This window comes from Solea senegalensis, linkage group LG10, assembly GCF_019176455.1.
Source record: "Solea senegalensis isolate Sse05_10M linkage group LG10, IFAPA_SoseM_1, whole genome shotgun sequence".
NCBI classification, from domain to species: domain Eukaryota; kingdom Metazoa; phylum Chordata; class Actinopteri; order Pleuronectiformes; family Soleidae; genus Solea; species Solea senegalensis.
The window spans coordinates 15,773,280-15,788,214 of record NC_058030.1 but is presented as its reverse complement, the minus strand read 5'-3'; the positions used below and the strand labels follow the sequence as shown (position 1 = coordinate 15,788,214).

Genomic DNA, 14,935 nt, shown 5'->3' with positions numbered 1-14,935 from the left:
CTTGCCAATAACGTCATTGCGGCTGAGCCTGTCCTTGTCCATGACAGTGATGATGATGGTGGTCTCCCTCAGCACATGGGCAGGTACATCGAAAGGGAAGGACTCGTTGAAGATGGGGTTCAGGCAGCACTTCATCACCACTGTCTTCTTCTTCTCTACACGCTTGTCCTTGTGCATCAGCCACACCTTCACATATGGATCTGCAAGGCGGATACAGTGTTTACATAAGAGGGCAGATCAGGGTGTGCAGATAAGGTCACTTTGAGGGTCAGATTTGCAATTACCCTCTTAATTTGTAAAGTCAGGTAAGGCAGCAGGGAAGCAGAAACCTAGTCTGAGCTCAAGGTCAAGTTGTCTCCTGAGCTAGGAAACATACAAATGAGGAAGTATTTATGGAAACTGGAGCTTGATATTTGCGCTACCAATTCTGGAGCATTACCATACTTCATAACCGTAATGGACGCTGAAGAGACAAAGCAGCAATTCTACAAGAGCGTACCACAAAAAAAGATTTTCACAGTAAGAGCTGATACTAGCAACAGACTGGGCTGGGAGGCTGAAGATCCTCATAGATATACAGACAGAACCAGATAGAGAGAGGCCAAGGGAGGGACACTTGATGTAATGTCACCTTGCTGCTGCAGCTATCTGAGGTGCGACCCAGCTTAGGAGCCAGACGGTAACTGTCGTCAGCACGGACAGGTCAGAAAATGTTTGAAAGCAGACTCGGGGCTGCGTGTGAAGCGACAGAACTTCCAATGTCGCGGGGACTTTGGACAAGTGAACAAAGGCCAGAGAGAGCCAACACTCAACAAACAAGGAGGAATCACTACCTGAGGTGCCACCGATATCCATGGCTTTGAGATTACGTGCTTTGATGATGTTCACAGTGATGGTGTTGGCAGTGGGATTATAGCAGAGAGACACTAGTAGGTCTCCTCGTCTCCCCTGAGGAACACACACATGCACACAGAGACACACAATACAGTATGATTCACCCAGTCGTATATCAGATTTCATGTGAGAATATCAAACAACGCATTACTCACTAGCTTGTGAAATCTTACACTGTTCTTTCTGCTCTAACACCTTGGTCCAGTGACCAGGCTGGCAGAGCTGTGCTCGTCATTCACTCTTAAATTATATCAGACGTCATCAAGCATATGCTGAAACTGGTCAACAAATGGCATCAGGCTAATTTTGCAATCACAAAATTTTGAATGGAAACACAGAGTTTGTCACTATTTGGTGTGATGCCCACGCCCGCCCTCTCTTACACTGCCATCACTGCAGGGCTTGAGCTCCTTCCAGAAGGTCTTTATCTGGCCCAGTTCCACCTTATTAAGGGGGATTGAAACCTCTCCAATGGGGTCATTCCTGCTGAAGCGGTCATAGTCCAACACCTGAAGGTAGAGGGTGCGCTCTCTCACCTTCTCGTAAGGGAAGCCTTAAACGGAGAGAGACACAGACAAGACTGAAGGGCGAGTTAAGTTACAGAGAGCGAAACACGCATTCTTCAAAGCACAAAGACAGTGAGTGTAATCTGCACCGGGCTAACGGGATGAATTTGGCAAAGGCCAAAGTGCATTTGAAAAACTGCAGGAGCAGCCAGCACAGTCTCTCAGATGACTGAGAAGGATCATCACACTCCACTCACAAAAACCTAGCACAGGCTATTGTTCTGCACGTTGAATGGGTCTTAGTCATTTGAACATAATGTAAGATAATTTACGGAGACACTGTTCTCCAAACACAGTGCTATTATACATCTGCAGCACTCAAGATGCTGTTTTTTGTTTTCTTTTTGAACAAAACCAGTCTGTCTTCACTGTGATGCTTCACACTCCAATGATGATAGGTTTGTTTTGAAAAAACATTCTCACTATGAAGAATGCTTGATGGGACTAATGAAAATTAGACTTGTCAGTGAACTTTTCTGCTTTCTAGTGGAGAGTGGCATACCATTTTGATTAAAATGCCGTACCTATAATGTTGTTAGCGGTGGTGCTAAATATTGAGTCCTAGTGAATAAATCTGGGACTTTTGGAAAGAGCCAGGTTTGTTTTTCCTCCGTTCCAGCTCCTGGTTTCAGTGTGATTATTATTAAGATCTTTACAAAATGTCCAACAACTTGCATAATGATTTAAAGATGTGACTGTTTAAATGTGCAGAGCATTTAGTTTTTATGCTAAAAAGGGACATGAGCAGCATGACAAGATGTTAATAGAAAATGTGTGATAACAAAATGACAACTGTTTTCTGATTAGCAGCTGAAATGAAAAGGAAACACACCTTCAAAGAGGAAAGTCTCATTCCAGTAGGGGTTGAGGTTTTTCCTCTTGATCTTGGTTTCCAGCTTGTGCTTCTTGTCAGGCAGCAGGTAGATCTTGACAAACGGGTCAGAGGTGCCAGAGAAGTCTTTGGCTGGCAGCTCCTGACCACGGAGAACTTTGACGGTGAGAGTTGTGTTCTGGAAGCTGTAACCTATGCTGAACTGAATCCGTCCTAGCTTCTCACTGATAGGCCCTTCACCGTCATCATCCTCCGAGCCCGGAGACAGCTGCAAGGCCACAGAGGCAGTCACATTAATATAAACAGTGACGCATCCAAGTTTCATCCAAGGGCACATGTGCCATGTGCACTCAGACTTGTTGAAAGGAAGGAGATTTTAGCTGCTTTTCTGTCACAGCATATTCAGGTCTGACGTTAAAGTTGCAGCTCGTACTTTTATTGAGCAGTCTAATTCACTTCTGAGACATTTGTTTGGCGTTTCATTGTGTTTTCAGTCACACTCCAACCTTTTACAGCAGTTTCTTTTTACAATGTCGCTGTTGTCTCCGTCTGTCACAACATAAAACAAATCCCTTTCTGTGTATAGTGGGGAAATATTGCCAGGTGACAAAAGGTCTAAACATTGCTGTGCTGAGAAACAGTGTGAGTGAAGCAAAGCATTGTGGGATGAGCATGAAGGCACTTTTCCAAAGCTGCGTTTCCTCCTGATGGCTCCACATTCCGTCTCCGGCCTCTATTTGTTTCTCTATGAAACCACTTTATGGAAAAAGCCTTCACTGACACTTTTAAAAAGACTTGCCTGATCATCGCTTTGCATGCAAACGCTCTCTGGTAAAATTACATGAAAAAGCTGATTTCAGTGCTTTAGGCCAGGGCTATAATTACAAAGTGGGAGGGAAAAAGACTCACTCAGATTTTGTCGATGTTGGTTGCAGAAGTGACAGGCAAGACAAGAGCGAAATATTCCAAGTATAATTTTTCAAACAGTGCAAGTCACCTTGGATGGCTTGTCTCACTTGATTGCCACTGTGGGAGCTGCCTGTGTGTGCAGCTGTGTTATTACCATGAGCAGCTCTAAATCAACCCGTGCACGGAGTGCGGCTCGGCAGCACAAGCCCCTTTACTGATGGCCAAGAACTGCCTCACGTGGAAGATAAAAGTGTGTGTGTGGACACCTGAGTATTACACAAATAGACTGTACGATCACTGAAGAACAGACTGCATTATTGCGGTTTCACACTGACTTTGGCTGATCAGGCCTGTCTCATGGTGGGTTCATTACCAATCACCAGCCAAAATTGTTCTGTCAGGGTCATTCAGTTTATGTCTTTCGTGGTTCTATGGAGCTATCAAAAGACTAAGAAAATACAGCGCCATCTGTTGTCATTATAGACTTGGGCTTGACACTAAAACATTAACACTGACAACCTGCTTTATAAACTAGGTGGGTGGGAATTTTACAGACATTCCAATTAAAGGAGCATCATCCAAACTAATGGTTAAAAATCTGTTTCTGTCAGTGTATGCCCCCCATTTAATATGAAATATAAAGTGCAACACACAAATCACTGCTTTGTTTCTTTAAGATTATTCTTAATAAATATGTATGGGGAGGTTATTTTTCGTATTCTGTACCTTAGGGCTGCTCTTTGTAAAAGCAAACAAACAAACCAACAAAAAAAAAGAAAATTAAAAACACAGAAACACATCAGCTACATCTTTGTACTGGGTGACATTTTCCCTCAATCGAACACAGGCTCTTTATTTTGTTTTCAGTCAATCACAAAAACACTGTGGAGGTGCCAGGATTACTAAGTAGTATTTATCAATCCACTACCAAAAACTGTTTTATTTGCCATTTACTCCTGGCTCAACACCATTTGTCTGCTTAACTCTGGAAAACAGCATCAGATCAGGGGCCATGGTCATGGATGTCTACATGTATATACAGTTACCCAATGAGTATATAGAGATTCTTAAGCATATGTGACCGTAGGATTGATGTGAGGTGGAACAGTGGTTCTTACCATCACCATGTCTCCAGTGAGAGAATTGGCAAGGTCAGTTACGGAGGAGTGACCGTCAGCATCAGGGGGTCGGCCTTTAGGGCTGTTAGCTGGTTTGTTGCCCCTGTGAAAGGAAAAGCACAGTTTGACCTGGAGGGAAAACAGTGAGGAACAAATACTGAGGAGCTACCTCGTATCCAGAAAGAGAGAATGTCTGAGCACACAGGGTGTCCAACCTGCACCTGTTTGGTGCATTCAAAAGAAAACAAACAAACAAACGCCTATCTGAGATGACCAATTGAGTCCAAGTTTTCTTTGGATGGATGACACTTCAAAGTAGTTTGCTCTCTAGTTATCACGAGCAAAGCCGAGTAAATCTGCCAAAGATTCCACAGATTAACGGCGGGCACTAGAACTGAGGACATTTTTGATGCGAGGACTTGTGTTTGATGGAACCTGGAATCTGAGATGACTATACATATGTCCAGTGTGGCAAACATCCATATCTTTGACAGAAATGTTACCTCCATCAAGTAAACAAAGACATTTTCAGACAGAACACAAAACAGAGACGCTAAATTTAAAATTGAAAGACACCAATTATCACCGATGACCAAAAAAGTATGTCATCAAACCCTCTAAAAGACAGTAACAAGACACACATGTATAATGACATCTATAGCAACACGATGTTACTATATACGGTGTACAGATAAACAGACAGACAGACATGTATAGCAACATATAGGACTAGACGTTTAACAGCAAGTGTTTGTGTGTTTAAATCTCTGTTATTAACTTTGCATCAACAACAGAAGACATAAATGAGAGAGCAAAGATCTCCCATGGCACAGCTGGCACTTAGGTACAAATATGAATAAATGTTGAAAGCATAACATTAGAGTGGGTCAAACATTCTGGGAGAAAAATCTCTATGTTCATACATTATGAAAACAAGAAGAATCACAAAGAGTAAAGGGGGAAACAACTAAAAAATCAACAAAGATAGAACAAGAAACAACCAAATGTATATGAAAAAAAAGTCCTGACCAATGTAATGCAACACAGTGGAGACACAGCACTCCATAAATGACTGGTTAAGGCACATGGAGAGACTAAACACAGAAACACTGGGCATTGGGCAGTAAATGAATAGTAAATAGAGAAGAAACACAAGAGGAGGAGAAAAGAAATGAGCCGACAAAGAGAGGTTGCAGACACACAAACTGGACAGAAATCATAAAGACTGTTGGTAAAGATAGAAGGTTCCACACGGAATGCAAGAAGTAGAAAAGCAAGCTGAAAACATTTATCTGTATAAGAAGAGATAGAAAGTATTAATAGCATGAACAGTGAGGTTACACAAACCAAAACCAAAACAGGGTGAGATCTTTACAAACACCAGCACATTAGAGAGAAAAACAGAGCTGCAAGAAAAGATAGGGAATGAAGGCAGCCTGGAAACACAAGAGAGGCTTAGTTTGGTCAGTCTGATAAGTTTCAAAGAATAAGAGACAAAAATAAAGAGCTACTATGCACACACAGTATCTCTAACAGTAGACAGACGGGTGAACATGCTGAAGGGAGGAAAAGAGCACAGAGAAGAAAAAAGAAAAGGACAATAAATAGAATTGATCCCCGGGATCAGAAGTAAATGGATAGATAACATATAGAATGAAAGAGAAATAAGTAGATATCCCGCACAAAAAAAATATAATATCATTGAAAACACAAAGAGTAAGAACATAGGAAGTGCAGATTTAGAGTGTTACAAATGAGGAAGTTGTTACATGGATTGTTAGAAAGTCAATTTCAGTCTAACTGGGTTCTTCCAAACATTTAGTAACACTCTAAAAGTTCGGGGACTGGAAACACAGGGGCCAAAGCACAGATGGGCATTGGCTACATGTGCATATGTAATATATGCAAGTAGGTGTCACTCACAAAGAGTGAAGGCAATGCCTTGGACAGGCAGAAAACAAGAAGCCCATAGAAAGTCTGTCTGTCTGGCCAGCATTCTCTAAAATTTCCACTGAGAGATTCTAAACTGCAAATTTCAATAAGAATTGATGTTGAATGCAATAATGTGTTCATTTTAGCAGAAGACAAGGACAGAACCAGGGAAAATATACTGACAAATAGACAGACAGAAAAAGCGAGCAAATGAGACGAGCAAATAAACAATCATTTCATCCAGCAGAGGAACCGGAGTGAGACGGGGGTAAGGAAGGAGGGATGTTGACCATTCTTGAGAAGGGAAGGGAATATTCATCAATTTGATGTTAGTTGTATTAGTTTCCAAGGGAGGTAAATGCATTTTCAATGGCCTGTTTCTGTAATGCATAAAAACTGCAGGCAACAAGTTTGAGACGGCTGGGTGGAAAAAAAACAAACACTAAACTAAGATCTGAGGAGGAGCTCAAAGGGGCTCTAAAGCTCAGAGAGAGACTTGAAGGATGGCACCTCCCTCCTCCACCACCTCCCAACTACTGATGTAGGAGTGAACATCTTCAATTATTCATTCTCCTTCATGCTTCATTCAGGGGTTCAGTACATTCTCAGGTAAGAGCTAGTGCAGCTCGGGGAATGGCCTTTCTACCGGCACCTGAGGTGCTTCTCTGCTCCAATGCTGCCTCCGGGCCATTTAATCAAAGCATCTGGGGCTGCAGATCTGTTAAAAAAAAATGAGGCACTTCCTTCAGATTATAAACTTTATTGAAAAAAAATGGGATTGATTTCAAATGAAGTAACTTCTAATAGCAAATAATACATGTGGCAGATGTGCAACAAACTGCTACGTTTGTGCTGCTTTTTCAGTCGAAACCTTGGGGTTGATGAGGACATTTCTGTTTTGGAGCCTGCAGTTCTCTACAGTGTCCAGTGGGAGGCAGAGTGGACTGGAGTTCAGATCAAATTCTCCCACAGCTACACAGAAAGTGGGCTGTTGGCATGGCAACGGCTCTGGAAACACAGGCCATATGGGGGTTTGGGGTGCTATGACAAGTGGTTGTTGTTAGTGGGCGCAAGGGAAGGGTGTGTTAACGGAAGGGGAGGGGGGGGGATGGTGGGTTGGGTGCAGCAAACAGGCAAACACAGTGAGAACAGAGAAGATATAAGGTATAGGATATATGACAGGTACGGGTGAGAGCCTCGCAGACACACACATTCACATGAACAGACATAAGGAGGCAGGCGGGGCCACTGTGGGTTTCACCGTCCTGTGATACTATCCTATTTTGTTACCTGACCGAGGGCCAGCAGCTCGAAGAGAGGGGGAGGGGGGATAGACACTCCACTTCTGGGCTGGGGAGAAACGCGAGAAAGAAAGCCCAACCCAGCCCAAGCTTCTTTTTTTCTTTTTTTTCCAAAACACTCAGACTCCCCATCCCTCTGCAAACATGTCACACTCAAACAAACATGCTTGCCTGAGACCATGAATTGATGAATTTCCATGTCCTAGGCTCAGTTTCTTGCTCCCACTACATCGGTCATTCTCCAGGGCCACAGCATACTTTCCCGAATCACACAGGGTCACAACCACGGCAGTGAAGCACCGCACTGTTACATAACTATATTATTCACATGGAACACATGTATGGTCACACAAGAATCAGCCAGTCATCTCTACCGCTTCACTTCTCAGGCTACAACTGCAAATGCTGTTGCTGCTGCACACACACTCACACACACACTCTCACACACACACACACACACACGCACTGGTAACAAATTACTTCCTGCTTTCTGGAGGTGGAAATGAATCTAAAATAGCATCGTTTAAATCTATTTCAGGAAGAAGGAGCGGTTTTGTTTGTTTTTTTTACTTCAACTGTACAACATCTTCTAATTTACACTTCGCCGATACTAACCGAGAGATGCTGTTTATGATTACTTTTAAATTTAGAAGAAGACTGTTATAGTTCAGAGCATCCATGCCTCCGAGGTCCAATAAAATAACTACCCAATCATTTCAGCAAATTTCAACAACGTGAAAACATGAAGTGCAGTGTCCATTAAAACACTGAACACAAATGTTTAGAATCCTGATTAAATTGACCGATTGCCTCCGAGGTGCAGGCCGCTGCAGATGTGCCACCTGTTCTGAGGCAGGACACTGCAGGAGTCCCAGGTTAATGCTCCTAATAGCTTGTCTACCCAACCCCCATCCATCTATCTGGACGTATGAGATGAGCGTGTGTAGCGGCATATAACTGCTGGCTAGAGAGCTGCCGTCAGCCCCACATAATGCATGGATCCGAGCATATAAAGCCCATTGCTCTCATGTACAGAAGATGGATTTGCACTCTGATTTTTCTCTCATCCTCCGCTGACACATAGATGGATATACTATAATCGCACTCCCTCCTTCTCGCTTTGTGGCTCTTGTCTTCGACCCCAGTGCCATCTACTCTCCCTCCTCTCGAAGCATATATCTGAATGCATCTCAGCGTTTCCCCTGTGATGTGAGCATGAGCACGGTGGCCACAGGGAGCCAAAGCTTCAGGGGCAGAGTCTTATCCAGAGCCCCTGAGGACTCGACTGATTAGTCGGGCCTGCAAAAGCCCCCGTCACAGGAGGAGCACTGTGTCAGACTTTCCGAGCGTAACATAATTGATTTGTATATTTATGTACATAAAGGCGATGATATCTGGAAACGCGCTTCAAAAGAACCCATTTATATTAGCTTAAAATGTATGTGACCAAAGAATGATCTAACGTTATGCTGACCTAAACACACCACCCTTCTCCACATTAAGGTTAAACTCCTCTTTCTAAGACTACGACACAGAAGCACATTGCAATGACGTTAAACAAACATGTATTTGAATTGATTGAATTTTAGCCGAAAACAGCCATTTGTCGTCGCCATTTCATGTCAAGTTAAGCATTGTGATAAACCCATAAATTATAAAGCGATATGATATGGCTCAGCAGGCAATTAACAGGCACTCGACGAATCCCAGGATGCATCACGTCTTTGATGCGGAGAAATATACATCCACATCTATTAATATCTCCACAATGTATTCAGAAACAAGAAACAACCTCACTGGCTTACGCAAAATGATGCAACGCGCATGGATGATTAACTGAAAGACCAAAGGCATGGATTCACTGTCTAAGTGGCACAAAGACACATCCTGCCTCCTCTGCCATGAACATCCATCCTCACTGGAATGTTGTGCTGCTGCTGCTCAAGCAGAATTCTAGATTCAAAGCTCTTGAGGATTTGCCGTTTCTCTTTATAGCAACCGAGGAGGAGACGCCATAGTATAGATTCACTCAATCGCAACAGGAATGTACAAGTGAAGACCAGTGAGCCCTTAACGAGCCACTCTATAACCCTAATTAAGCTTTCTAAGCTCCACGACCTATTGATGACTGCGATGTAAACATCTCAGCATGTGTGGACTCAGGATTGAAGCAACACCCAATTTAGTGCCTTTGCTATTTTTTTTTTTTTTTTACAACCACCTCTCCCTCACTCTTGTGTGCAAGTGTTTAGCCGTGGTTTGAAAGTCTCCACCACCACTACCATCAACTACAGTGCAGTTCAAATAGTCTGTCAGCTCCTACTTCACTTCATAAAAAAACACCACTGATAAATGCTTTCATCCAGTGAAGACGTGTAATACATACCACACATTATAACACCTTCTTGTGACCAGTGGGGATAAGAGTGTCCTTGTTTAGCTTCATCTTCACCTATTGCCAAGCAACCATGAAGCATAAACATTTAGCTGGAGGATAAATGCAAATATCCTCTCTTGTTATGCTGCTCTGCTTTGTTGTTTCCACAGGTGGAAGAAGGACGCAGATATTTTCTTCTTAAGTAAGAATAATGCTACAAATACAATCAGCATGTTTAAATTTCCCCTTAATTTCCTGTTTATCCTGTTATGTTACAAGTATTTGAAAGTTGCAGCTGTTCCAGGTGGAGTTCATTTAAATAGGTAGCATTAGCAAGTGGATTTGGGTTTTCTTCCAAAAGTTAATCGGATTAATCTAAGAAGTAGTGAGATGATTAAAATGTTATTCAATCACTTCTAAATATTTAAATATTGAATCATTTTAACATGTTGTGCAAATTGATTATTCAAATTAAACCATGTACTGTATGAAGTTGAAATTGAACATCTGGAAACTACACAAAGACCGAAAAGATTTTTTAAAGGTTTGTTTTATCTTCAAACATAATGTTTTAGAAGTTATCTGAATTACACGAATGTACATTAACCTTTAAATACAGGTGTATCTGTCCCACTAATGACAGCATTTTGTGCAGAAAACAGCAATTTTTCGGGAGATTTGACTTTGAAGTTAGCGCTCACGTTCTCTTAAGAAGCTTTTTTTTCGTTTGGCTGAAATAATATGGCATGTCGTCCATACATTATAGTTTAGTTTAATGAAGTCAAAGAGGTGCAACATGAATGAAGCAGGTATGGAGATGAGTGACGGCTGTATTAAGGACATGATGTGAATTCACAGACCGATGATATGTCGACACAGAGGGGTGTGGAAAGCGAGAGACATATGAAAGAGCGGTTTTGTCTCCAGCTCGATGCAGGAGAGCCCCGTTAAGAGTGAGCAGTACGCCAAGTGTGTGATTGATTATATCACGCTCAGACATCTGTGAAGTCAGCTCGAACACCACATGGATATCATATAATCCCTTGAATTTCAAATAAACTGTGAACTTATAATGTCTACTTGTGCCTCCACATTTAGCTTTCAATTAAAGTGTGGCTAAATCATTCATTCAGACATCTGAAATTGTAATTTGTCATGAAACAAACAAAACAACGCGAGGCTGAAGTGGAATTAGTTTTCAGCCCAGGAGAGAGACAGACAGACTCTCACTAAAGGGCAAATACATTACCAGCTTTCATTATAGAGTCAAATCAGTTTTTACTCCCAAACTTCTCTATTGTTTATAGACTGAAAGCTGCCAGTCATTCTGTTTTGACTAAAACAAATTAAATGAACCCCAGGTCAATCTAAGAAACACCACAACACACTAAATCACCATTAATCGAGGCCAGTCTTGCTGGACCAAACAGCCTGTGGTTCCTTCTTGTTGTTTAGACCATTAGTGGTTTCCAGCCATTTAAGGAGGTTTTCAGATGAACTCAAACAGTGGTAAGATGTAATGTGGACGGAAGATTGTGGCTCAAAAGCTTTCACACTAATCGTGAGCAATGGAGGCAGTTTTGATTCTGTGCTCCTTGGTAACTCCATGCAGTGCTGTGTTGACTCTGACAAAAGGCCACCAGATGCTTCAGGGTAAGAGACTGAAATGAGGCAGAATAACGAAGAGACAGTCTCTGTCACTGTTTGTTGGCAAAAGGGTAGCTCTACAGACAAGATCTTTACCAAAGATTAAGGAGATTACTAATTCAGAGACAAGACACAGGAAGTTGTGTAAATGTCTCAGATGTGCAGCTTCATGCTGCGGCGGCACGAGAAAACTGTTACCGTCTGTGTTGCAGTAGAGCCCCGCTTTTAAACCATGTGTCAAATTACTGAAACACTTGTGAATGAGGAATAATTGGTGTGACAAATAAATCCGAATTTGTTCACCCTCCACTGCCAGTTCATCTTAAGGTGTGTGTCATATAATGTATCTCCAAGTTGTCTGCAATTAGTCACAGAATCAAAGTGAGGTTAAAATGGCTTAATTGGACTGCAGAGGAAGTCAAGTGTGGCACATCTGCCTGCGGCTAGATCAACACGCACTAGTACAAATAATCAGAACCGCCATCCATGGCTGAAAAAGAACAACACAAACAGAGCAGTTTGTCTCACAAGACACACAACTGTAATGCGTTAGTCTTTACCCATTTTATTTCATAAAAATATCTTCTGGCTTTATTCCTCGACAGAACGCGAGCACAATTATTTTGGGAGATAGGTGATCATGTGGAAAGTGGTTGGCAAGGAAAAGGTTTATTTTTAGCCGCATGTTTATGTAAGTGACTAACATGTTGTGGAATGATGAAGGGGCTCTCTGGGCCCTCGGTGAAGCTACAGAGACGGGACACAGAGCAGCAGAGAGTGATTGAAGTGAGCTAATGAGCAGGAGGGGAAAAAAAAAAGAAAAAAGACTGGGATAATAAAAGCACCAACATACAAAGGGAATACAACAATTACCAATGAAGATGCCTCAGTAACGTGGTCGTGAAAAGGCAAACAAATGGAGATAAAATGGTGGAGGAGAATATCATAGTGATAGGGGAGATAATTATCATGGTGGAGATAAAAATAGCACTGGCATGAGAAAACACAGTTTCGACTGTGTGGATTTATTTATTTTTTCCCCCGGAAAAAAACAGAAAAAGGGACATCCAGCCTGTCACTGCTGTGAGTTATCCTCCTCCAGCCAATACCCATATTTAGTCACTATCTATTTACACATCTTGGCATTGTAGCTTTTTTTGTTGTTTATTTGGTTTCATGGATAGCTCTCCGGTTTTTTTTTTTCCTCTTCAAGTATCGAGCCGCGATGCTGTTTCAGTTGTACATCTGTAGCACAATGCGCTTAAGTGCAATGACTCACCAAAAACACTACACCACTACTCTCATCTACCTAGATTCTGAAAAATCTCTCTCGTTAGTCTTCAATATCATATCATATCCTTTCTGTCCTTTCATTTGCAACCCATTCTCTCTCTCTCTCACACACACACACACACACACACACACACACACAAGTACTCTCATACATTATCTGGTACCTCTTCTCAGGTGGGGGCTCCTGACTGGCTGGTGGTGCTGCCTGCGTTGTTTCCTGCAGGTCAGGGATATTGGCAAAGTCATCTTGCTCAGCCACACCTATGGCCAAAGCCAGGACCACCATCTTCCCTTCACTGGCTCCCCCATAAAAAGATACACGATAAGAGATAGAGACAGACAGACAGAAAAAGAGGCCAGAACAGAGAACAGATGCAAGGGAGAGGGAGACCGAACATAAACAGGGTGTGGTGCAGGGAGAGAGAAGAAAAGACAGGTAATTTCAGGTGAAAACCAGGACAGAAAGCAGAGAGGCAGTGGGACAATCAGAGATCTATGAGAATCTTAACACTGTAAAACCACAAAACATCTGAGCAGTAAGTCCAGGGAAGGATATTAAACGACAAATCCAAATGAATAATGACTTCAATGAGGTGGTGGAGATGACGGGTGCAGGCTTTGTTTACATCATATAGACCATAAATAAGGGAACTGGAGTTGATTAATTAATGATTGCTGTTGGATGTGATGTTCATCAGCTCGCACACATGTGAAAGGTGTGCACGCACACACAGTACAGGCCTGTGTGCACACTGGCGATGCAAACCACCCACACGCGGAGTCATTTATCTAGTTATTTAACCTGCCTTCTGCTTTCCCTCCAGACTCACCTTTCCCATCGAACGTAGCTGTCATCTTTCTCCAGAGTTGAGATTTAATTAAGCCTCATTAAGAGGATCTAGACTAATTGTTTCTATTTGAGTGACACAGTATCTTGAGGTGCATGGTGTATGTCATCGTTTTCTGGGTCACTGCTCTCACACTCTCCGTGTTGCACTCTTCTCATTTCATCTTCTCTATTATGCTACAGTTGCCCTCCAAATCCCCGTTTCCCCTTCATCCTACTCACATCTATACAACATGACCAAACTGGTATTGATACCATAAAGACTATTGGAGCCCTCTTCTCCCATCAAGTGCAAAGGGCATTTGCACTCAAGAATATTGGTAAAACACTTCAATCAATGTGCCGAACATTAAGGAAGTACAAGTGAGAGAGAGGGGACAGACAATAATGACACTGGGACAAATTATTGATTTTAAGCCAAAAAGCATGAAAACTCCTCTCCCAAGAGATCCTTTAGGTCAAACTACTCCGCATGGCTATTTGTGTGGATGACACTAACAAACTCATAAAGCAATGATACAAGCATATAGACCTGGTCAAAATGAACTGGCTGAAACAATGGCTCATGTCTGTTTCTTGGCCACTATGTCGTCAATCACCTGAGGTGTTAGAAATACAGTAGTGACCTCAATCCCACACTTAATGATAGATCCTATAGAGTTGACAATAATGGGTGATATTCTCCATGACATTGGGTCTTTGTCAACGTGCTACATTGCTAATGCTCAGTAAGCCCGTGGCGTCGGTTAAGCTGTGTCATAATCAAACGCTCTAAGCTTCAACGCACATAACTGAGGGAGAAAATGTTCTGGTAAAGAGCTACTGTGAAATGGATTCAGTGCAAAGGCGCATTAAACTCATGTTGTACCTTGGCAGTGTCCTTCCTTATCCTTTCACCCTGTCGCTCTCCCCCGCGTCATCCCTCCCTCCTCCACACTGGCCCTGCAGCAACAATATGTCGTGGAAGTAATGGTGCTGGTGACATAAGATCGATGCTTCAGGGTTAACTCAAATCTACACACCACTGCTTAACCCTTGTTCTTATACTGATGCACAGTGACACATGGCCTGTGTGACGTGCACATGCTGACACACGTGTCAGCAGATTTACGATTAACGTAAAAGTAACAGTGCTACTGGAATGAGGTGTGCCACTGAATTGGTAAATACTAGTTACCCTACACTTGGAAACTCTGTGGTATAAACACTGACCTCGTCG

At 42.4% G+C, this 14,935-nt stretch overlaps 1 protein-coding gene across 6 annotated transcripts in view; it reads right to left on the bottom strand.

Annotated features, from left to right (window-relative positions):
- The window catches only part of syt7a (synaptotagmin VIIa), a 64,488-nt gene that overhangs the window by 1,132 nt on the left and 48,421 nt on the right, over positions 1–14,935 (bottom strand). For 3 of the 6 annotated variants that reach the window (XM_044035257.1, XM_044035258.1, XM_044035255.1), the window contains 6 exons: positions 13,034–13,165; positions 4,320–4,422; positions 2,293–2,560; positions 1,278–1,447; positions 834–948; positions 1–200 (listed from right to left, as the gene is read on the bottom strand). In XM_044035257.1, the coding sequence (XP_043891192.1) occupies positions 1–200; positions 834–948; positions 1,278–1,447; positions 2,293–2,560; positions 4,320–4,422; positions 13,034–13,165 (988 nt within the window). Of the gene's footprint in view, positions 201–833; positions 949–1,049; positions 1,173–1,277; positions 1,448–2,292; positions 2,561–4,319; positions 4,423–13,033; positions 13,166–14,935 lie in introns of those variants that run through there. The other 3 variants (XR_006361102.1, XR_006361101.1, XM_044035256.1) reach the window with 3 other exon arrangements.